Below are 24926 nucleotides of genomic sequence, written 5' to 3' on the forward strand. Positions count from 1 at the left end.
CCAGCAGCTGTCACCTCTGGGAACATCAGCATCGTACTTTTCAGCAGTGGCTTAGAAGGTAGTTGCAGTTGAGCTCTAAAAAAAAAAACTAACCAAAGAAAAAACCAAACCCAAAGCACAGCAAAGAAGGTATTGCTGCTGTCACCTTCTTTTAGTGGGTAGCTCAGTGATTAGCCTGCGACAGGAGGGGTTTATTGGGACAACTGGAGTCATTGCCCTTTTTGGAAAATATGTACCTTAACAGAAGATAAAAGGGACCACATTATGAAAGAGGACTTTTTACCTTGGGGCTGGAGGAAACATCTTGGTTCACCCAGGAGAAGCAGCCCAGAACCTGCCTGGAAAACATCTGTTTGCTTGCTTGCTTCCAAAAACCCACATGGGCCCAGGAATGGGTGTCTCCTGCAGCTGCAGTTGCTGGCACATGGATATATTTAAGTAAGCTGTAAGCTAGGTGTAGTACATAACAATTACGATTACGACACCAGCCTTAACACGGACCAGCCAGTTTTCTGCCTGTGCAGATGGGTGTCTCTTAAAGCGGGCGCTGAGTTTCAGGCCACGTCTGCTCTTTCCCCAGTGTTTGCACCACCAGCTTAATGCTGTCTCAGGCAGGGCTGTGCTGATATAGGCATTCACGACAGCGAGAGCTCAGTGATGTCTTAAAAAAGAAAAAAAAAGGAGGACTAATGACGATGGCTTGTAATCCAACATGCACATTTTCATGGCGCTCCAAATATTTATGTGCTTGATATTGCCAGGGGGAAAAAAAAATCCTGTCTTCCAAATTTCAGCATCCTGGCTACTACCTGCAGCTGCAATAGTTCCAGTCGATTTGTTCAATTAACCAAACGTAGTGTTTAATTTTGAAAGGAAAATGAGTGAACAGCAAACTGTCAAATTACATGATGTTTAATTAAAAATTAAATACTACAGATATTTTTCTTTCCCTTAAAACAGCAGGCTCTGAGCAACCAAGTTCTGCTCCAGATTTTGGAGTTGCTTCAGTGCAGCTTTAACTAGGGCTTGTGTCTAGTTTCAGGCAGTTGCTTTAAATGGGAGTTTCCCTACTAGCAGCACTCTCTGCAGTACGGGACTGGCCTCACCAGACTCCAGGATTTTGTAGTAAAGAAACCAACAAAAGCTTTATATGAAATTATTTATATCTTATTCCATATGTATTTATTTTAAATAAAAAGAAAAATTGCCCTAACTTAATTGACAGGTGTTTTTCCTAACTGTATCATGTGTTATACATGGATATTGATAATTTAAGAGTAGTTCTTCTCACAAGTAACATCATGCATGAACTTGTATCACTAATTTGTTGTGTGTTGCTGTTTGCAGTCACCTCAGTTGCTCTCTCCAACACCTACTGAGGTAATCCCCAATGCCTTTGTTCTCCTCTTCTGACCCCTTTTGTCATGCATAAACCTGGTCATACTGATAACCAGCAGCGTCTGAAATGTGGGGTTTGCCTCCTGCCTCTACAGTGCATGGGGTTTTATAATTTATGTTTTTCACAGTGTTACTTGTGTTGAATACGTGCTCTGCTTCTGGATTGTCATCTGTATGCATCTATCTCCACTGTCATCCATGTTTCTGCTTTCCAAAATAAAGGTTGTATTGTGGTCACTTCTTCAAGTTCTACTAAATAAATTACTTTGGTAAATATGATTTATGTTTACATTTAAAGCTGCCAGTGTGAGTTGAAATAATGCTTGGCATAACTTTCTCTTCTTTTTTTCCTTTTATTTTTTTTATTCCACAAATAGTTAAACTATTTATACTATTTGTGCAGACATACTCTTAAATCATTTGCACATATATGAACTTCTAGGTCTGTGTATTTTGATGTGCATTACTGATCAAAGCCAGTCGTTGTTTCAAGATACATCACCTTGGAAGCAGTGAAAACATTTCACGCAGCTTCCCAGCTAGTAACTCAATTACATATCACAGGCCTGGCTAATTTCTTCATTATCCCAATTTTATGTTAAGATAACTGTATTGCAAAATTTTGGTAATAGTGGAGAACTGTGAATTTTCACTAAGGATTGTAAATCACCAACTATCACCATAAGCATTGGTTAAGCAGAGAAGTTAACCAATAGAGATATAATTTCATTGATAGTTTAAAAATAAAAATGTACTTTGTTTAATATTGGATTTCATGAACTTGATTGACTGTTCCTTACAGAGACACAAAGTACGCAAGAGGTAAGGTCTGAAATAATCAATATGAAATCTTGGTGTTTTGGAGGATCATAATAACTTCCTTTAAATTAGCTATCAGTTAGCAAACAGTCATACTATTAAATTCCAGAAGTGACACTGGTATAGAGGTTGGTGGTGCCGTGGTTCATGTTATATGACTTCTCCAGGTTATATAGCTTTGCCATGTTTGCTGCCTGTAGCGAGTCTATGATCAGGTGCTCAGGCATCATCATTTGAAGACTCGTCACCAGTTTTGTTGCAGGAATTCTTATTAGAGGAAAATTTCACTGTATCACACAATTGGACACATAATAGACCATTAGCTAACACCATATGGGATTTAAATATCATTGCAAGACTTTCTATACTGCTTGTAACTCTCTTCACAAGGATTAAAATGAGTGTTAAATAATGTAGCTGCTTTGGGAGGGAAACATCTCAAACTGGGCATAGAGGGGTTGGTGGCAGAATGCCTACAGAACACTGCATGCTTGGGAAGGCATTGGTTGTTCTCCCTTTTTTGTATAATTTCTTCTGAAATGTATATTAAAGCATTAATGCTACTTACCACTATACAAAACAGATTTTCTATTTTTGAAAATGCAGTCTGGAGTGAGGTGGAAGGAACAGGGCACACTTGAGCCAGAGGAGAAAAACTGATGATAGGAGAGCATTGTACGTCTCCACAGAGTCAAGGATAATCCCTGAGAAGCCAAATGGAAAACTGCATTCATCTAACGATGAATGGATAGATATAATTAGGTTGTCCTGATAGGAATCTGGAAGATGATGATGGGGCTAAGTAGGATGTCCTGTGTGTTTAAATGATGAATGATCTAGTGGGAGTCACACAGATGTCTGAAGATGTCCCAGGATTCATGACACTTGACTAACACCTGCTACGGTATAGTCTGTCTTCACTCACCCCTATTGGAATAGGAGAGAGGAAGCATTTTTTGGACTATGACTTTCCGTAGGGGAACAGGTTGATTTGTTCTAATTTGAACATTGATTTGTCCTACTTTGAAGTTAACTCAAGCCAATTCTAGTTTGTCTTAAAGGAAACAAGAAATCTGAATTTGCTTTTATAGCTAGTTTACAAAAAGTCATTTCCACATCTAAGTCACTCAGTAATGCTTTTACTGTTAAGACACTACATGCAAATTGCAATTGTAATTTAACTAGCTATAGAGAGTGAGGGGTTTGGAATGGGTGTACATGGGTTTAAGTGGTTGAAGCCAAGGTTTTAGTGAGAAATGGGTTGTATGACTTGCTTTGCGCAATGCTGCAGTATTAATGCTCATGCTATATAAGAGCATTTTTATCGGTCACCTAGCTAGTAATGACTATGTTGTAATACGGTATGCTGGGCAATTTATACAGCAGGCACAGTTGTTTCTGTGATGTAATGAAGCCAACAAATGCTGATTTTTGTGTTGCCTGCAACTATTACGCAACCATTCATATGGGTACAAAGTGACCATAGTACTATCATGCTAACTGGATCTCATCTTTCACCCACCCATGTATGTTCAGGGAATTACACTGTCCTGAAACAACACTTCTACAGTGTTACGTGCTGTTCAGATGGTATTGTCATTCTAAATTCATGTATGTGCTGACTTTCCTGGGAACATGACCGTTCTCTGATACTTGGCAGAGCTCCTTCGGTCATGCTGCGGCGGAGGTGCTTACAGCTGAAAGCCACCTCATTTCATGGGATTGCATGGAGTGTTACGACAGCATCGACTTCCATCTACGTGGCACAGAAACATGCAAAATGGCAAATTCTGCCTGTTTCTGAAGTGACTTCTCTTCCCTAATGACATATATTTCCTCTGTTCCTCTCAGGGTGACCAAGATGACAGATCTTTCAAGCAGTACAGGACGTCAAGCCCTAGCTCTGCTGGCTCGCTGGGCTATGGTCGCTACACTCCAACCTCCCATTCTCCTCAGCACTACAGCAGACCAGGTAATTGAAAAGCAGGCATTTATTCTCTAGATTTTTCCACTACTTTATCTTATGTTGTGAGTAGGGTAGACTCCAGCAGGCAGGGATTTAAGGTGGAGTAGCAGTTCATTGAAGCGTTTTATTTACTCTGAAGAGAGGGTCCTGTGGGGAGAAAGGAAACATGTGCTTCAGGAATAAGCACCTAAGAAAATGAAAACAGGCATCTAAAAAGATTGACTTTATATCTTCTGATCCCATCCTGCCTGAAGCTACACATTCAGTCCACAGCTCTTTCACGGTGCGGCGTGGTAGCAGTGAATGCACACAAGGCCAAGAGGGTTGGACAACTTCGTATCCCTTCTTGTACCGCAGGGTTATGGTCCGTGTCTCCTCTCCACAGTGCAAGAGCTGGAGGAGTGACTAGTGGTTCTAATGACTGGATTTTGAAGGCCAGGTTCCTTTAGTTGCGAAGCTTACGGCAATGTTTATTGCAGCTTTGGGCTGTAGTGACAGCTGTGCTGGTGTTCTTGTTGCACAGAGAGGAGGGATCACCCCCTTTTGATCTTTGCATGGGGGCCCCATACAAAGACCCATTTGTATTTGGGCATTGTACAGAGATTTATCCTTAGAAATAATCAACTAAATTGTTCAAAATTAATTCCATTTTTTCTCCACTCCATCATTTGGGTGGAAAATGCAGAACATTTGTATTATTTTCTTGGTGTCTTTTAATTTAATTGGGGATACATTATAATTAGTACATAAACTAGTTTGGAAAATTGGGAGTTCTTAATCTTTCCAGTGGAAATGAAAATATTATGGGTAACACAATTTTTACAGGAACTGAATATTTGTACTACATGAAGTCTTTGGTGAAGTGGAAATGAGATTGAGTATCAAAGATCTGTTAAAGAGAGGAAGGATTAGTCTCCACTGAAGGTCTGGCAGCTGTGTCATGCTTAAGCTTAGCTGCACACTGTCAAAGCAAGGAAGAAAGATGAAAGAAATTCCAAATTTATTCTAATGTTTTACAGCTTCATTGAAAATTTAGAAGATAGTCATCATAATTGCCACTTCTAATAATTGCTACTAGTCCTCCAAAATGTGTTATCTGGGACATTATTACAACAAAGCAAACAAAGATGACTTCTGAGAATGTTTTTCAAAGTGTGTAATCACATGTCTAACTTTCAGAGCTCAAATAACTTCAGGATGTTTCTTCAAACGCTTAAATTAGCCATGCACTTGAGTGCCCTGGTGCGTTGTGAACTAAATCCTACCAGTGTGCACCGACGGCAGTGAGAACTGGACCCACTCATAGCACAGTTCTCAGCAGAGACAAGGCTCTCCCCATTTCATTTCATTAGATCCATTATGAGCATATATCATTCCCTCTCGCAGCTTTTGAATATGCAGATTTTCCCTTGAGTGCAGCTATGCTTTTTGTGGTGCCTTTTCTGGAATATTTTCTGATGCGTTACATTATCAGCATTTTATATGATACTCTTTCTGTCTGCGGAAAGCCCGTGTCCCTTGGCCGATCGCATAGTATGGCCACTGTGAGGGTTTTAGCAATAACCAGAGAAAGATGAAGTCTTAAATATAAACTATATGTTTTCTAAGCATCAGGAGGAAAATGTTCCTGAAAAAAAGGATGGCATTGTAATCTGTGGCTTTCAGTAAGTGAACTAAATAGTTTATTTTCACTTACTCTCTGTTGCCCCCAGCTGGTACTCAGAGTCTTGGTACCAGTAGCTGCATCTCCCTGCCCCAACACCCAAGCCCTACATCTACATTCAGACATCATTACATCCCTTTCTTCAAAGGTAAGGTCCAGGAATGCAAAACTGTGCTGTGGTACTGTAGACTTATTCAGATGTGTTTCACTTTTATGTCTGTGCAAGCATGGCTTCCACTTGGATAAAATTTGTCTTAATTTTGTGCAAGTGCTTTCTTGATGTACTGTGTAAGTTTTAAGAACTGAGTGGGTATGGGTTGTTTTATTTTTGCTTTTTTTCAGTGAGTGTTAAGTGTTTTTCAAAGGGGTGGAGGGAAGGAATTAGATTTTCTAATCAAAGTGAGGGAGGGAAGTAAGTTAAAAGTCTTATTTGTTCTAAAATACAGTGCTTACCCTATTTTGGTGACACTACATAAGTATTATAACAAGCTTGTATGTTGGATCCAACATTGGATGATCAGTTATCTAACTTCCTAACCTACATCTAGGGATTCGTTATATTATTTGTAGCATTACCAAAAAATATGCCAGATAAGCTGGCTAAATCAATACACCTGCACTGATTAGCAAATAACATAATACAACAAAGTATCTGAGTCTAGTCTCCTCCATTAAATTTTTCTGCAGTGGATATTAACTTTTAATGACCTCCATGTTGCGGATGTGAGACAGTAATGAGAAATGCCAAGAACTTTTGAGGCAAAGGCTATTTTTTTAGCTAGCTAGTTAAATGTCAGAAAGGCGTCATTCAGGTACCACATGTCTCTTCCCCCGAGTCTGTCCTCTCTAGTAACAGTACAAGTGGGGAGGAGACATGAATGATGAATGCCAAACATTTTCAGTGCCTGTTCCTTGACTCTCATGTACTGTTTGATTTAATAAAGCAAAACTGTTTTTCTTGCCGTCGTAACCATTACAGAAAAGGAAGTGACCCTCTGCAGGAACCAGACTTACAAACAGGTCTGACATACAAACTCAAATGAGTAGCAGGCACTCATTGCCTTGGGAAAAATAACAAATGCATCTTCAGTGAGCCCTAATGACTCCAGAAACAGTTCTGTCCAAAGTCAGCTGAATTTCACTGGTAAGCAGGAACAGAATCAGGCTCAGGTCTTCCAAATGTGATCCCCAAGAGAAAATTTTTGGAGGACACGCATATCTTGGAAGGCTGGCACACATCCTGGTATTCCCTGAGGCACTGCTTGAACACTTTCTTGATCCGTCCTCTAAATTTGGACAGCATTATCCAACCTGATGTACTGAATAAGAAAAACCTTTTCGGTGTGCTGCAGTGCACGATTTCACTGTATGGAAAGCTGTTATTCGAAAGCCCGCCTGCAGTTGCTTAGCAGCACTCCTGTTAAAATGAGTTTCTGTTCAGTGCTACCTGCTGTTGCTCAGGGCAGCAGCAATTACTTAGCGGTGCTGTTTGGAGGATGAAAACCTCAAGTGGCAGCACCTTGTGCCCAAACAATTACTAGTAGTGTGATCAAAATTATAATATTTTGCAATTCTGCAGCACTTTTTATCACGGAGCTAAAATATTTTGCAAGCAGTAGCTTCCAGTGCCTCACTGCGCTCCTGTGAGGCAGGCGAGCCTGTTTATAATTTTCCTATACAGGTAATCCTGAGCCCTGCAGAGGTTATATAGATTATCCACTGTTTTACACAAGAGTTAATGTCTCAATCCAAAAGGAGTCAGATTTGCCCCCATCCTCGTCAGCTTCCCTGAATTCTTTTCTCTGAATTGCAGACTGGTTTTTTCTCCTTATCTTGAGAAGCCTTTTGAGGGTGTCAGTGTGCTATTTTTTTCTTATCAAAGTGGTTAGTGTGGGAAGAGTAGGATTGTAGAAATAGTTGCTTTGTATCCAGACTAAGGTTAATGTTGCCACTTCAGTTTTAAAAAAGTTAAATCATTTAAGAATTTTTTATTAAATCCAAAAATAATACACTGGTTAATAACAATAGAAGTAATCTTTGTAAAACCAGCACTCCATCATAAAAAATATTTCTTTAAGCTTCCAGGAGACAGAAATGTTACTCCCCTAGGGAAATTAATACAGGAAGAATCTTCTTTTTGACTTCACTGAGTTTGCATCATATTCATCTTGAGAATTAACGTGGTTCATCATTTTTCCAGTGAAAAATATGATTACTGAGTTCCTGTTCTTTCTTTAGAATACTGTAGTCTAGCTCCCATGAAGTGTAATAGGATGAGCTATTCTTTATCATGCAGACAAATTATTTGGTTGTGCTCTTTTAAGGATTTTTGTCTTCAGAATAAATCCTGTGGCAGCCTCACTTCAAGAAAGCTTCGCAGTTCATGGCCTTGCAAATCAAAGGGTGTGATATTCCAAGCACCTACACTTGGTGTAACTCTTCCTCTTGAGGTGATGGAGTCGGTGAGCATGCAGGCTGTGCTGAGCCCTACGGAAAAAATGCTTACTTAAAATGTGGTGGAAAGTATCTTGCCTTTCTGGTGCAGGAGCACAGCTTTCAAAGCCCAGTTATTTGGCTTTGAGAGCTTGAAAAGAATTAGTCATCAAACTTCAAAACGTTTTGTCTAGCTTAATGCACCATGTGCAGAGATATTAAAGGATCCAGTTTCGGGAGTAGGCTCTGACATCTTCCTCCTTAGACCAGTGGTATCTGTTTGTTGTTCAATCCCAAACTTAAGACAGCTCTTACTGTAATTTGTTATCAAATTCCCCATCCTCCCAGATAAGATAAAAGCTGACTAGGAAGGAGGTATAAACAACATGATATTTTTCCTGACAATCCCTTGAAAAGGGAGCACGGTCTGAGCTCTGGTCAGTTGACTTCACACACACAAGGTTAAAAGAGCAGCCTACCCTGTCAGCAGCCAAAAGACACAAGGAAGTTTCTGTGGTTGATACTCAAGTTCAAAGTAAACTTTTCCAGATTCTTTCCAAGTTAAACAAAAACAGGGAAGAGTTCATGATTCTGGATTTTTTTGCTCTGCACTGACCAGTAGAGCAGATCACAGCCTGCAGCTGCTTGTGGCAGAAGACAAAACCAAAAGTTTGAAAAATCACTCTCTCTGGTAGTTTTATTTTCTCTGAGATCTTATTTGAAGTTTTTCTTCAATGTATACCAGGCAAACCTTGAAAGAGACAAACTCTGGCAAAGTCTCACTTTAGGGATTCTTATTATAGGTTAGATTAAATGTCTGGAGTTCCTACACGTGAACTTTCTACATGCAAAATGTGAAATACAGCTGCTCTTCTGTGTTCGTCCAAATCGGTGACAGAGTTATAAATATAATTTAAATGTGCATCAGCTTGTACAAGTGGGCTGCAGGAAGAACCTTTTCCCTCATTTCATCCTTAATTCTTCCCTTTCGAGCAAGTTAGAGGTGATGGCTTTGCAAACTGCTCCACCCAGGTGATCCTGTCATCGAGCAGTTTGCGGATTTGCTGTCCCCTGGTACTTGTGCTTACATCCTGTTTCCTTACAAGTTTATTCCTCTTAATCAATGCTTCCTCCTGATTCCCTGCTGACACCCTACCCCATCCCTGAAGAATAACTCTACGCCTGTACGATGCCAGCCCCTTGGGGTCACTACTCAATGAAGTAATTATTCATCCAAGTTATATGTGAATATGGCTTTTTAATACTGTGCTAATTTTAAGTAAATGAGGAATTAATACCCTGAAAACTTTTCTTTTTCTTTTTAAATTAAAAAATTCCAATAGTAACATCACTTTGGGATGAAGATTTTTAAGGTTATTGGAATTGTAAAGGACCTTACTTAAATAAGTGTCTACCACTGCTATTTGTGTTCAAAGTTGGAGTGACACTGAGGCTTCTTCCATTTAGTAGGGATGGCCAAGCATCTGGGCAGCAAGCAGCAAAGAAAGAGGGAATTAATAAATGTGCAGTGAAAACCTGTCACCACTTCTTTCCTTCCAAGAGCAAAGTGGGAATCAAGAAACTGAATACCTGTCTGGTTCCTTGTCTGAGGACAACTTGACTGCAAGCTGGTAGTGATGCACCAGATTTTTAGTAATGCCATAATTCTTCCCTTATGTTTTGGAAGGACCATAGTCTAACGGCATGTGCAGTTGTAATTTCAATTTCTCAACTGCTCTGCTTACATTTTTCAATGAGAAATGAGTACATGGTGGTAATGGCTGAATATTTTTAGAGTTTTAATTTTGCACCACCTGCGAAAATATCAGACACAGAATTTAGAACAGATGAGTTAGTGTATCATTATGAGATACACACGCACGCTCTTCTGACCTCGTCTGGTCTGCTTCTGCTCCCGTTGAACTCAGCGGCACTACCCGGCTGGCTTCAGTGGTGCATGTCAAGGCTGGCTTTGGTGACAGACCGATGACCATGTGTCCACTGCTTGTCAACGGAGGCAAGGGCTCAGCAGAGACCACCTCCATGGGCATGGCCTAGACAGTTATGGTAATCTAGTAGCTTTATGGTTATAAAACTTCCCCTCCCTGAAGGCAGAACTCAGTGACAGATCTAGTGTTCTGAGCTGCTGCACTTTCTTTACCCCCAAAAAACCCTGCTATAATTTCATCACTGCTAGCCATTAAATTTGTGCTCCATCCACACTAAAATAATAACAGCGAATTAACAACCATTTTATGTTAGATTAAATGTCATGTTTGGCTTCCAATTGCTTAACAGTGCTGTAAATTAATTGGATTTTACAAGTCCCAAAAAAGTAGAGCTTTACTTTTTTGTTTGCCAAGCAGCACTATAATGCCATAGAGCGTACTTTCAGGGAAATTAGTTGTGAGGAAATGAATGGCACCTAATGAGCATTTGACAAAACAAGTGGAAAAATGAATATGGATCAATCCTATCTATATTTTGAAATTGGGTGAAGTGACTATGGCATTATAGATTCATGACTTGATAATCCAACCTTGTTTGCGTAAATATAAAATGCTGTGGCATGTTACCTGCGGGAAAAGTTTGCAATTAAGAACCAAAGTTCAACATCTGTTTTTTGTCACTGATACATGCAGGAATATTTGACTTAACCATAACTTTTTTTTTTGGTCTAGTCCTGCTTTGAAATAATTTAAACACTACTGAATGATTTCATTACTGGTTTCAGGGGCAGGCTGTGAGCCATAGCATTAAACTTTTCAAAAACTTGATTGATAGATTATTCAGTTAAGGCAATGCAAAACACATTGCAAGACTCTGGATGTTCTTATCCTTTTATTTTCTTCGTTAAAGTGTTGTTAAAAGAGAAGCTTTGGTTTCCAAGTAGGGCAGTTTAATCTGATATTATCTATCAGATATTCATTATTGATGAGATGTTTGGAGACTGCGCTGAAAAATAATGGGTTTTACAAAAGCTGTATTTTTAAAACTGTTGGATTAACAAGTCATTCTGAACAAGCTTTTATGCTTGAAATACTCTACTTTGCTTTCCATTTTTTCTTTTATCTGCTTTCTTTGCTCTTCCCCTTGGAGGCAGTGAAAGTGGTCGGAGCACTCCAAGCTTATCCATGTACTCAGACAGCAAATCTTCACCTTCTGTCTATCAGCAGGCTCCTAGGCATTTCCATATTCCAGGTAGGCATTCACTGCTTAGCTTTGATCTTCAATTGCCAGCACCTGTTTATTCTCTTCTGAATTATGTAATTTTTTTTTTTTGCATTAATTTGTGAACTTCAAACTGCAAGAGAAGAAAATGTCTGATAAGTGAAAATCTGTTAACTGTTAAACTTGGTCTCAGAAGTAAAGGAGTTAGAGACCTGTGTGCTTATGTATATTAAAAAAATGCATTAGACGAGGCACACAGTGACAAATGTTATTAAGCCTGCAAAGATACAATTATTTATAGTGCCATGGCTGCATAGGTCTCTTGAATTTGTGTGCAGGAGGGAAGGCTGAAGGGGATTTTGGTTTTGTTTTTTTTTTCCTTATACATCTATTCTCTGAATTAGAGAGTCATATTAACATAGACTAAAAATAGCTGGAAGACTTTAGACCTCTGGGAAGCTCACTATAGTTGTGTCTTTGCATATGTACTATACTCTTTTCAAGTTCACATTCAGTCAACAAGCACATTAAATTTATGTCCACACTCTTTAGCTTTTTGACTGCTAAGCACGTCTACCTGCTCAGTGGAATCGTTTGTTTATTTATGTTTAGCTTCTGGGGTTAACATTTCCGAAACACACCGTAATTAGGAATTGTATCTGCTCAGAGCTGTAGTACTAAGTAAATCTGTTGTCTGTACAACATGATATGGGAACCCTGGATTGTAGCTCTGGGGCTTTCAAAAATTCCCTGGAAGGCCAGATTAGCTGTACAATTCAAAATACAGGCAAACTATAGAATTTCCTATATTGGGCACTTCCAGTGTAAACATCTATATCTGAACATGTACACTTCTTCATAATTAATGGAGAAAGTCCCTTTTTAAGTGTGACTATTATAGTAGTCTGTTGTACCTGTATATGGATTTTATTTTAAGTAGTGACAAGTGTAGCCAGTTTCTCTTTGTTGTCAATGAAGTATACATTGGTAGTGCAGATGTAACCACCTACATTTCAGCAAACGGATGCCATTCACGGTGTCTTAAAGCACTCTGAGAGACTTAGGGGGGATTATGCTGCATAGGTAGGTATAGCCAGTGTTTTAAATATATAAAGGTGATGGGGAAGGCTTCATTCTCTTATGATAATCAGTGAATGACAAACCACTGAATGAATGCATAGTCTTTGCTGAAGAGTTTGCATTTTGAGTGATGTTGAGAAAAGACAAGAGCAGCATGGTCTGAACTGCTTGCTTACTCTTTTATTCTTTCCTTTCTCTTTCCTCTCCCTCAGACACTGGCGTAAAAGATAACATCTATAGGAAACCTCCTATCTACAAACAGCATGGTACAGTCTGCTTTTCTCTGCTGCAGTGTTCTCTACATGTCTTTGTAAAGAAATGCATGTTGACTTCTGAATTAGTTTGTTGTAGTCTTTGCATTTCATTATGTCCCCATAATTTCAAATGGAAAAGGAAAAAAGTAACGTGAACACTCAATAGCATTTTGTATAAGATGATATCCAGGGATTCCATAAGTTCTCTAAAAGTGGGATAATGATATTTTTGATTTGTCTTGGTAATTCTGAGCAGTTTTCTTATTGATGGAATGATATAAAACATGTAAATGTAGAAGGTTGCTCTTCTCTTTTCAGACAATGCTTTGTGGTATCTAGTTTTTGTAAATAATTCTGACTTCTACATTGCTGGGGAAAAAACCATTCATTGATAAGTGATGTGTATGAAATATCTACTTTTCATCTGCAAGTTCTTCAAGATGTAAAATATCAGGAACAAATGTAATCACACCATGGCAGTAAGGAACAAATTCAGTACCTTATAACATTGGCAAGATACGATTGGAAAAACTTTGGTAAACCCAGCAACAAAATTGCTGTCTGAGTTTCTAAACAACATAAAGAAATATGTGATGTTTTATACCACTGAGGATCTGACTTAAGGCTCTAGTAAATATAAAAAATAGATATATAAAGTCTGCATTTTTCTATTATTATTGTTACTGTACATTTCACTGATTAACATCAATGCAATTTCCATGTTGGTGTCAATTCCTACTGTGTTCTCAGTGATGTCTGACAATGATCTTGGTTCATGATACAAGCTTAGGAATACAGAATTCATTTTTCTAAACTGATTTCCATTATTAATCTTTGAATCAAGTATGTATGGATTCTGCTGCAATAGGGTACCTGAAAAGTGCAGAAGTACACGTCTGATTAAGAGTCATGACTGGGGTACTCCTGTACTCAGAAGCAAAGGACAAAAAGTAAAAATGAAATATGTAATGTAAATGTTCCCCAAACCAAAAATTGTATTATAATCATGATTACTCCCCTTCTTGGGAATGAATGAGAGAATAAATAAACATGAGAGATGTTTATCGCCCTGTGAGCAGTAGCTAAGGCATTTTGGGGATGAAAGCTTGTCTCCCTGGGAATGCAGATGGGAGAGCGAAGCTATGACACTCTTGATGGCAAGGGAAGGTCCAGTCTGTGCCTGTGAGCAGTGTCTCTGTTGGAGCAGCTCCTCTCATCCTACTCCTTCGGCAGCACTGTCCACGCAGACATGACGTCCCTTGTTGTATGTAAGAGTCAGAAAGCTCCGTGTTGTCTGTTCTCCCATACGTTGGCTTTAGCTGATAACTTTCCCTGAGTGAAAGGTCAGGGAACTGCAGACACATCACTGGTTTCATGGTCAGAACAAGGGAAATATATTTTACATATTTTTTCTTTGGTGGTAACAGGGAGCTTTAACTGGTTTTAAAATACCCAATTAACATAGTTTCAAAAATGATGCTTTTATGTAGTTATCATTTTTTACTATCTTTCACGGAAAAACAACAGTTATTTCTGTTTTGGATGAAGTTCTAGTTTGGATCTGAGACAGTAATAGGAGAAAGAAAATTGTCAGCTGATGTCTCCCAACTGAGCGAGTCAGCCTGTGCGCATTCATCGTAACCGGTGATTTCTGCTAAAGTAACTGTACGTTCAAATCATCCAGATTTAGATAACCTCTGCTTTTTCTGGGTATGGTTTTGAGCAAAGTCAGACTTGCTGATGTTTCAGTGCACTTTAGGTGTCAGTCTTTGATAAGACATTTTCTGCTCCCAGTATCGTAATCTTGGACAAACTAATGTTACCCTTAAGGCAAAAAGATAGTACCTGTTTGATTTAGTGCTTGATTTAATGTAATCTGCCAAATTTATAGTCTGCCCAAGCTCTCCTATTTCTTCTTGTCTTCAGATATATTTGAGGCAACTACTCAGACTGAGCAAAAAAAGCTACTGTCAAAGGAAAAAGTTGAATATTACAGTGGTGTTTAAGAAAGACCATGAACAAACGCAGAGTTACAATCATCTGGTGTAAATCAGCATAGCTTCACTGATTTACGCAAGCTGATGATATGGCTCTGATGTCCTGTATCCTGGCTGTGTCATTTTATTTTATAGATAATTTTTGTTTGCAAAGAGGATTCTAAGCAGCAGCTTTTTTTTTGTTCCAGGCCAGGCATTTTTATATCAATTTTCCGTCCAGCAGATATGCAGTCGAAGTCTGGTTTATGTCAATTTTACACTGCTGTATGGAGTTGTTTCTCATAATCACTGGAGTCAGCGGAGAATTAAATTATCGAGTCAGCAATCTCTATAGGTTAACAAGGATATATGTTTTAAGCTTTCTTTTATAGATTATAGATGTTCTGAAAGGTTGTGTTGAAAATACATGCAAAACACAATTTACTCTAACTCAAAAACCAAAAAATCAATGAACTTTCCTTTCAATTAAAATAAAAATAAATAAAATTTACCTTTTATTCTGGAAGAACTCCTGGCTAAAGCATGAAGACATGAGCAACTGATGATTCACCTCCTCAAGGTAACAGGACACTGAACGTGCTGAAAGGGAGCCAGAGAACATTCCTTTGTTGAAGAGACCAAGTTTGAACAAACAAGCACAAAAATGTTCTTTAAAACAAAAAAAGTGCAAGAACCCTTTCCAAAACATTTGGCTTTGAAAGGTTTCAGTTACAGCAGTGCCCAACAGATTTTCTGTAGCTACAGCTTCTGTGTTTCTATTATAAACACCCAACTTCAGAATGAAACAAAGGTGGTGGAAAAATGGGACGTATGAGAGATCAGGCTGAAAGCTGGGGCTGGAAAGTGAAGAGTGCGAGAGCCTGTGTGGTTGTTCTTTTGTATGTGTTCATGTTTCAAAAATACTTGAACATAGTTCAAAGTTTAAAAAAAGAAAATGAAGAGGTTTGCTCTTCAGCAACATTAGCACTGATCCATGTGAGACATGCAGTTCACATTGGGGTTCACAGCAGAACCAAGTGTCCCTTGTATCAGTGAACTCAGTGCTCAGTACTGATGAAATTCAGGCCACTTGGATTTATCTGCCAGCCACGTGTTGTAAAAGCACTCCCAGGAACTTGGGAGCAGCAGGCCTTCATGGCCCCCCTTGGTTTTTGTCGTACTCCTCTGCTTCTCTGTATAAAACCTCAGTGTTCAACTATTTTGAAGTCAGATGCTCTCAAGATCCCATGGAACATTTGAAATCTCTGAATAACACTTTGGATTAAACTTTTTTTTCCCTGTGAAAACGTCAACATCATGAAGGAAAAACAATTTCCCAAAATGCATCAGATTCTCTACATGGATTTCTGATTTAGTGAGAGCAAGATCCATACATATAATGGAATGACTTGTTGACTGGTGATTTAGGGTATGCTCCCAAAATATCAGTGAACCAGATTTAAGTCCTTCTTGCAATGTAGAGACTTTATTCTTCATCTGTCATACATGGATATTACTTTCACAGAGAAGCAACTTGCCATCTGGGAAAATGCCCTTGTCAGGATGCTATTAGCTAACTGTAAAAACTTTGAACTTTTTCATAACGCTGTTTTTATTTTATGATCTAGCTTTGTTTTGCCACATTAAATTGAGAAGGGAAAAAAAAAGCAAAAACAAAACCCAAAACCCTCTACAGTTACAGATTTTCACCTCTAACGCATAGATTTTCTTCCTTACTGCAATTTTCATATTTTAAGTATCACATCCTCAAAAAAACCCAGTTAAGGTCTGGATGTGAGCTGTGTGATAGCACCAGAAAATGAGGCAGAATAGCACTGTGATGCTAACGGTGGTGGCCTTTTGCCCGGGTGGTTTAGATGCAGGACAGATCCCCTGCAAACGTGCAGGCAGGGGAACCGAAGAAGGCAGAGTTGTTCCCAGCTAGCTGGGGGTGTTACAGCGCTTTCACGGAGCAACTTGATCTCCTGCCCTCCTCTGTCTCTGAGAGTCTAATCTGAGCCTTAGCTTTTGTATTATCATAGTATTTTTATCGTTAATAAATATGTTTTCTGGCTGCACTGTGTTGCATGGGGCTCTTGTGTTGCTCTTGCACTCAGGCATTGCAGACAACCCCCTTGTAATGGTGACTTCTTGTGGGCTTAAAATTATGCTAGGTCATTGCGTTACTCCAGTTTTGTAGTATTAAACTCTCCCCAAAACAACATAAAGTGATACAAAGGCAAGTAGGACTCCAATTTTGGGAAGTTACCAGAAGTGGTGTGAAATTTGGCACAAAAATCTTTCTGTAAGATTCTAAGGTGTAACTCGGTGTCTGGAACAATATGCTGGGACATAAAAGACAAGGAAAAACACACTTAATGGTTGGGATCTATCTAATTAGCTTTTAGGTTTTCAATTTTGAGGTTTTCTTCTCCGCAAGTTGGAAAGTTACAAGAAAAGAAACCAACAGTAAAAACATCAGCAATATTTTTTTGTTAAAATACTCTTTAAGAGGACAATATAGTCAGAAAAGTGGTTGGTCACAGAATTGTGAATTTTAGAGTCTTACACAGCCTCTCTTGCAGATTTCATGAAGAGGTAATACCAAATTTATTTCTATCTTCTTTACCATCATTGCCTATCCTTGTGGGGAACGTAGGAGACCCAGGTGTGCAGACCACAAAGTATCTGTGTAACCGTATGTACATTCATGGTCATGGTAGCACAGGAGAATGGGGAAATGATTTGCTCCTGTGGGCAGTGACCGTATAAATCTGTCCCTAAGTTATGATGTAGGGTTTTTTTCCACCAATCCTTCCTCAAAAGTAGTTTCTTCCTAAAAAGACAGGTTCAAAATCCAGCAGGAATAGATTGTAAATTGACTGTATGTCTGAAGGATGAGTATTACTGTAATAATTTCAATATTATTTTAAGTAATTCTGTAATACCATAGCTCTACACATGGAATTTTCTGCCCAGCTGTTTTGATTTTGGTTTTTTTTTTTAATTTTTTTTCCCCCTCCTCTTATTTGGAACATAACCACAGTCAAAACAGAAGACAAAAAAGATGTAATCTGTTCTAATTTTTAAAATTAACTTAATCTTCCAGCAGCAAGAAGATCAGAAGGGGAGGATGGAAGCTTGGATCAGGACAGTAAGAAGGTAATGATCAAAAAGAACAAAAGGGAGTAGTTTATTGAACTTTCTTGAAGTAACTGTTTCTTAAAACATATTCATACATAAAGGTATTATTTCATCTAACTGAAATAATCATTACTACTTTTGGGTCTTTCCAAGAAGATATAGAAAAGCTTAATCTCTCACGCAGAGGGTTTAAAATCTACATTCTACAGTAAAGAAAGAAATAGGGATATTGAGATTAAGAGCAATAAGGGTATGGATTTTCACTCAGTCTCAGTATATACTTTGGTGATTCAGCTGAGCCTGCAGACTTTTACTTAGGATGCATATTGACATACAAGAAAAATGTTAACAGCAGATTAATTATAAGATGACATAGTGCATCTTCTACTGTGGGGTGCAGTGGGCAGCTTAATTAACAGAGAAACAATCCTCAGCCTGGCTGAAAATTAGAAGTTTTTGGTAGCTGTGGCAGCTAACAGGGAGTCCCATGATACAGTCAGCTTTTACCATTTGATAAAGGATGGTACAAAGAGCCTAAATACGCAATCAGTTCACGAGACTTCACAGACAGGTGGAGTAGAAGAACAGCATTCAGATGTTAAATCCTGAATCCTATAACAGGCTTTTACTCTCTCCAGCTAAAAACCAGCTGGCTTATCCTGAAAGGGGATATGGACACCAGAACTAATTCCCCGGACCCAGACACCCGGTCCCTGTCTCTTACTGCTGGAACCGACAGAGAAAACTTCCCGAGGGCGCAGGAGGGCACGACTGCCGGCTACTCCCGTGAGTACTGCTACCTGTTTTCAGTGGACAGGATGGTAGGGTCAGGCAGATGGGTGACTTGTGCTAATTGCTCCTTGATACAAACTGTGTATTTTGAGTGTTAGTAGAGCCATTTCTTCCATATTGTGATAAAGAATGCTTTGCTCCACAGGTTAATTTAGAATAGGCATTTATTATTATTTCTTACAATTATACCTCTAAAGTTCACAGAAACTTTCCAGATATATAAGCCATTGAGTAACCAGGTGGAATAATGGGATCATTTTGTAGCTAAATACTGGTCTGAAGACCATATGTCCAGATTTGCTGTTAGTACAAAAAGCATGTCCTACACGCTTCCTGCTCCGCATTTCAGCAAGTCAGGAGGTGAAGGAAATGATCCTCAGAATTGAGTCTGAATTTTACTTTTAGATTACATGAATGACAAGAAATAGGTTCGATGAATTTTAACGGATAACTGGGCCATTCCTCTCCCTGCCTCCTCCACTTTACACCATACAGCAGTAGGAGGTCATCTGGGGTAAACAAGTTGGGGAAGCAGTTTTCCAAAAGAATGCATCCAATGCGAGGCATGCCTGGCAGCAGGGCTAGGATGTCAGTCTTGTGGGCATTTTGGTAATGTGATAGCTGGCTCCATCAACTTATATTAAGGAAATTATGGCTTAGCTATGCAAGGAAGAGGAAAACCAGATGCTACACAGTCTGTCACAAGGCTGTAGCGAGATAAAGAAGAAAAGTTACTCTGGATCATCAGTCTCACTGGTCTAACCTGAAGGGATTTGATTCTTTAGTCCTCACCTGACATCGGGTACATGTGCGCGAGGTGTATTGTAGGATTCCCTGTGCAGGGGAAGCCAAGTCTGGCCACCATACACACCTAACATCTATAAGTCATTGCCCAGAAATGAACACCTAAACCTCTCATTGTTATGCACACGTCAGGTATGTTTGGAAGCTTTCTGGAGTTGATCTGATGCTTTTCTACATATGTATTGAGAGAATAGGCCTTGTGTGCAAATTTTAAGTAGACAGAAGTACGTAGCACACCAAGAACTGTGTTACACAGGAACAAATACAGTGTCAGTTTTTTTCATGAGAATATTGCTACACCTGTCACTCTTCTATACTAGCATTTCTTTTCTGGTTTTTTATTATCTTGGGAATGTGGAACTATTAAAACTAGAGATGCAAAAGATGGTTCACACCTCTGTCAGGGTCAATATCACCTCTGTGCCAATACAATGTTGCTTGTGTAGTTCATTTTCCATTGTTTTTTTCTCAGCTTTTCTCCGTCCCTTGTGAAAGGTGGCCCTGTTACCCAATTAGTAGCTACACAGAAATGACATTGAGGAAGTTTTCTTTTCCTGACATTCATGCTTCTTTTTTCCCCTTTCTTTCTGATTTTATTCAGCTACTCGACTGTTTCATTACCCGTGGACATCCTCAGTAATTCCTTCTTTACTCAGTCTTTCCCTATTTAGTTCTGAGCATTTGTAGTCTGTCACATGCCCTGTTGGCCATGGAGGAGTAGCTTCTCTGCCTCTTGCACTTATGGTTGAGAACTCAGACATTCAGCATCATCTCTGTGGCATAGGGGGCTGTTCATGTGTCCCTGATGTGCTGAAAAAACCCCTCAAAATATCTAGGTTAGAGTGAGCGTCATACTGGAGAAAGCAGGAGCCACATCCATGCAGGGAGGAGTTGTTGTTCAGACAGTGCCTAATTAGAGTGAAAGATTGCTTTATCTTGGCCACTTACTCCAGAAAATTCCCGGTAATGGTACAACTGCAGTTGGATATGATAATGAGTAGTATGTGGTTGTTGGCTTTTGGTGTTATATTTTTTCTTTATATTAAAAAAAAAAAGAAGCAGCAAAATAAAACGTGTTTAACTTTGCAGCTAAGTTCATGGGAAGCAGAAGCTAAGTGAAATACAGTTCCCGTTGGAGTCAGCGGGTCTTTTCTTGCTAGCTTGTTTTGGGATATTTCGGCTTTGTGTGCCTGTTGGATTTTTTCCAGCCGGCCACACGATGTCGCTTGTGCCCGCGGCTGGGGCTCAGTCCTGGCAGCCTGGGAGGCAGCTCCTCAGCTGCTACCTGCTAGAGGCAACTGTGTTTGTTTTCAAGCTGTGGTCTGTACCCTAGTGCATTTTTTCGCTGGTAACTGAGTAATACTATTTGGCAATAGAACAAAACCATCCCACCCATCTTCTCTGTAGCCAAGAGGCCAAGAAATTGAACTCTGCGCTGATGTTCAACACCAGCATCTTTTTCCAGGCAGGACTAGAGATGACAGTTTTGTTGCAGATCTGTTTGCTCTGTCTCGAAGGTGCTATATGCTCTTTGTCCTCTAGTGTCATTACCATTCAGATAACAAGCAATGGTAAATTTCCAGTTTCTAAACTGCAATAGCTAAGTGATCCATCTAATTCGATATTCATCATTATGTCCCTGTATAAGATGTGGAAAACCCCTGCCGAAGTTCTGCTCGTAGTTTATACCACTCCTCAGAGAGTGTTTGATTATGTTTCTAAAACATCTCTTGCTTTTATAGATCATCTTCCTTTTGCTTAAATAAGTCAAGCTTATCAAGCCTTCTTTCCTGTGATGAGCTTTCATTGCCCCAGTTATGCCATAGGCCAGTGGTCTGGTGGAGTCAATTTAACCCGCTTGAACACTGATGAACAAGAACAACACAAAGGATTCTGCCAGCATCTCCTGTCACTGCCCCAAAATACAACAATTATTTCCATGTCTTATATGTTCAAGCCAAACATTTCCAACTTTTGCCTTTTTTTATACCTACGTTAGCAACTCAAGGTCGTCTTATGGTTGAGCTGTTTGTCTAAGCCAGTGACTTTCCCTATCATTTCCAAATGATGAGCTCTCAGATTAAATAGTAGAAGTTTGGGGTATTTCTTAGTCCCCAAATGCATGACTTCTACCATGAATTATTAAATTTTATCCCATTTCTATTACTCTAATGTTCAAGGTTATCCCAGTTAGTTATGATATCCCAATCGTCCTCTATATTGGCAGTGCTTTATAACTTTGTTTCAGCAGCAAAGTTTATTAGCCCCTTACTATTTTTTGGTGTCCAGATGATTAGTGAAAATATCAGGCAATTTCAGCCCAGCGCCAGTCTATGCTGACACTTTATCAGCACTGCTCAGTTCTCACTACCCATTTCTTGCATTTCATTATTTCCTTACTGACCCTATAATTCCTCTGATAAACTTCATCTTCTCCAGATTAGCATTTAATTCCACATGAGGCAACATACCAAACATTTTAATGCGATCCAATAAAATTTATGTTGTGCAGAAGTAATTTCTCTTAACAAAGAAAGCTACCAGGCGAGTCTGGCACTGTGTCTTTAACTTATGCCAAACCAATTAAAATCTATGTGACTATAATTGACTTTCTGTTTACTTCGATGTTTTTGTTCAGTCTTTCCTTTCCAGTTTTCTGTTGGAAGCAAACTGATAGCTCCTCATTATCTTTTTCCCTTCTTAAATATAAAAACTGTAGACGCTGTTCTCCAATGGTAAGAGGTATTGGATTTGCAATTTGATGTGAGCTTATTGCTCCCTGTTTAAGTACATTAAGTGCTTTGAATTGTGTTTCCGTCACGACTGTGATTCATCGATGTACCCTTATTCCGTTAGCTTCCCCTCCTTGCTCAGTACTCTGCCTTTTGTTCCTAAAAACAGAGTTGAAATGCTCCTTCGATGTTGGAGCCCACCTAGGTTACCTTTCACCTCTGCTGTGCACTGACATAGCGTAACTCCCAGTAATCCCATTTCTTCTTTCCTTGTTCTCTTTTTATTTGGATAGCTGGAGAACCTTTTGCTATTTATTTTAATATCATTTTCAGTGTTTAACTCAGCTTGACTTCTGGCATTTCTCACTTTATCTCAGCACATCATGAGCTCTTTGCTGATCCATCTTTTGTTTTTTCTTTCTGTATGCTTATTCCTAATCATCTCCTTAGGGTATTTATTAATCCAGTGGGGTCTGGATTCCCTTCCCGCATTCCCCTTTGGACACAGATTGCTAACATTTTTGACAGAAAAAAGCATTGTACATTCAGTTCTTTGAGCTAACTGACTTCTCTAACTCTTTGCATCAATTTATCAAAGTTTCCTGTACTGGAATCAAGAATGTTTATTACACACGTGTTTGTTCATCTTCTGTTTAATTTAAACTGATTCAGCTTGTCATTTCCATACAGCGTTATTTTTATTAACCAAAAACTCCCCTGAAACACTTTTTGTCCTTGCACTGACAAAAGCAATTTCCAAACTTTCTTACTGGACTCTCAGTATTAAAAGTAAGGCTCTTCAGTTGTTTCATACTGACCTCACACAATTTCATTACCGTATTACATCCAGTTTGCTCATGGTAACACCACTTGGACAATTTTGTCTATTTTAAAACTTTCTTTCTCTTGAGTGTTATACTCTCACTGCTTACTCTATCAATTGCCATACTTTCATTTATGCTTTTGTCCACTTGAAGCAGTAGAAGTTGTTTTAAAGAAAGCATTATTTTTTTTTAAGTGGTAGGTTACCAACCCTTCTTTTTAAGAAACAAACCCAAAACCAGACCACATACATCATGATCTGAAGTGATGTAACTCTAAAATGGTGGTGCCTTTAATCTCATTTTCAAGTCATGGTTTAACACCAAGGTGGAGGGCAGGGATTTCACAAGCTCTCAGATCTGCTTTGCATCACGTAGCTGCACAAGGCTCCTGTAACATGAGTCCCACAGCTCTCTTCATGTCATGCCTGGTAAGGTGATTGCATCTTGGCATGCTGTTATTTATAGACGTTGTTCACACGTTCATGCACATGAAATATAGAGGACAGATAAGCATTGCTCAGTTATATTTCATCCCGTTAATAGAATGTACATATTGATCTTGCACTTGCTGTTTCTGGTTGTTTTCTTGAATTCTGTGTTTCGGTAGGCTGTAAAGGATTTACAGAAATATCACTGTATGTTATGTCTTTTACAGGATTTCCATATTCTAAATCTGCTTCTCTACCTGGCTATGGAAAGAATGGCTTACATCAGGTAGGTATGCATTTAAATGCATTCTCCAGGCAATAGTGTATCATAAATAGGCAGCTTAGTAACTAGTTGAAAATCTACACAGTAATAACACTTCAATGGTATTTTGGCTGCCAGCCCTGTCTGACAGATTCGTACCCTATGTGGGTTACAGTTTGTCTGCAAGAGTAAGACAGAGGCTTCTCCTTTTAATTGTGTGTCAAGAGCATTAGGAATCTTGATTCTCCTCCCAAAACAAATGAAGTTCCAAAATGTACAGGCTGCACATATTAATAGGTCACAGTATAGCTTGAATTAATGGTAGAGCGGGTTAGGCCTATAATTAGGCAAGCAATGATCTTAGAGCAAAGGTGGAGTAGCCCACATGCATTGCATTTCTTGAACCATCTGTTCTGTTTTTTCCAGTATGTATGTGTGTGTATATATATATATAAAAAAATATATATGCACACACAGTCATCATACTTTAAAGGCAGGGAGGGAGCAATACAGAGAGAATGGCAGGCAGCAATCTAGAAAGCAAAATGCATAACAAAATTATGATCAGATCAGACTAGGGGTTCTTTTTCTAATCCTTTACTGTATTTTTTTTCAATTCCTCAGGAAAAAGGCATCTTTGACACTGTGGTCTCTCTTTCTCTCTGGCATCCAGCATTATGGGTTCTCTCTACAAACCCAGTGTGGTTAATGGTGATAAGTTGGCAATACATAGATGCACGGGCATTTAGATTTTGAAGATTGATTTGTGTCTAAATGACATGGACAGAACCTCATTCAAATTCCTTCCTTTCTCCAAAGGAAGATGTGAAAGCTGCAAAAGTATATGAGCAGGATTAAACTTCCCCAGTGATAAGGGTCAAACTGCAGGTCACTGGAATGAGCCACAAGAAAGCAACTGTCAGAGAGAAGATAAACTGATTTTCAGCAGCTACTGACGTGTCCATCCCTTTGAGTTAATATTACAAAACAATTGTGCCTGCATTGCTTCAATACCCGCCTGCTTGAATTCCTCTCTGAAGGAACCAGTGGCACTGTAACTCGATCAAATGAGATTCAGGATCTAGACAAACCTGTCCCCACTTAGGAGCCAGCAGGTTTTTTCTGACTTTTCAGAATAACTGTTACCAGTAACCTGAAGCGAGCGAGGGACCGACTTGCA

The 24926-nt window shown here is 39.1% G+C and overlaps 1 protein-coding gene across 14 annotated transcripts in view; it reads left to right on the top strand.

Annotated features, from left to right (window-relative positions):
- Window positions 1–24926, top strand: part of ABLIM2 (actin binding LIM protein family member 2) — a 144467-nt gene that overhangs the window by 102625 nt on the left and 16916 nt on the right. For 2 of the 14 annotated variants that reach the window (XM_054824035.1, XM_054824036.1), the window contains exons 11-18: window positions 1348–1380; window positions 4069–4189; window positions 5896–5994; window positions 11379–11480; window positions 12743–12796; window positions 17870–17922; window positions 18543–18690; window positions 23712–23770. In XM_054824035.1, coding sequence (XP_054680010.1) covers window positions 1348–1380; window positions 4069–4189; window positions 5896–5994; window positions 11379–11480; window positions 12743–12796; window positions 17870–17922; window positions 18543–18690; window positions 23712–23770 — 669 coding nt within the window. The remainder of the gene's footprint in view (window positions 1–1347; window positions 1381–4068; window positions 4190–5895; window positions 5995–11378; window positions 11481–12742; window positions 12797–17869; window positions 17923–18542; window positions 18691–23711; window positions 23771–24926) is intronic. The other 12 variants (XM_054824038.1, XM_054824041.1, XM_054824040.1 and 9 more) reach the window with 9 other exon arrangements.

Source organism: Grus americana, chromosome 4 (assembly GCF_028858705.1).
Source record: "Grus americana isolate bGruAme1 chromosome 4, bGruAme1.mat, whole genome shotgun sequence".
Classification (NCBI taxonomy): domain Eukaryota; kingdom Metazoa; phylum Chordata; class Aves; order Gruiformes; family Gruidae; genus Grus; species Grus americana.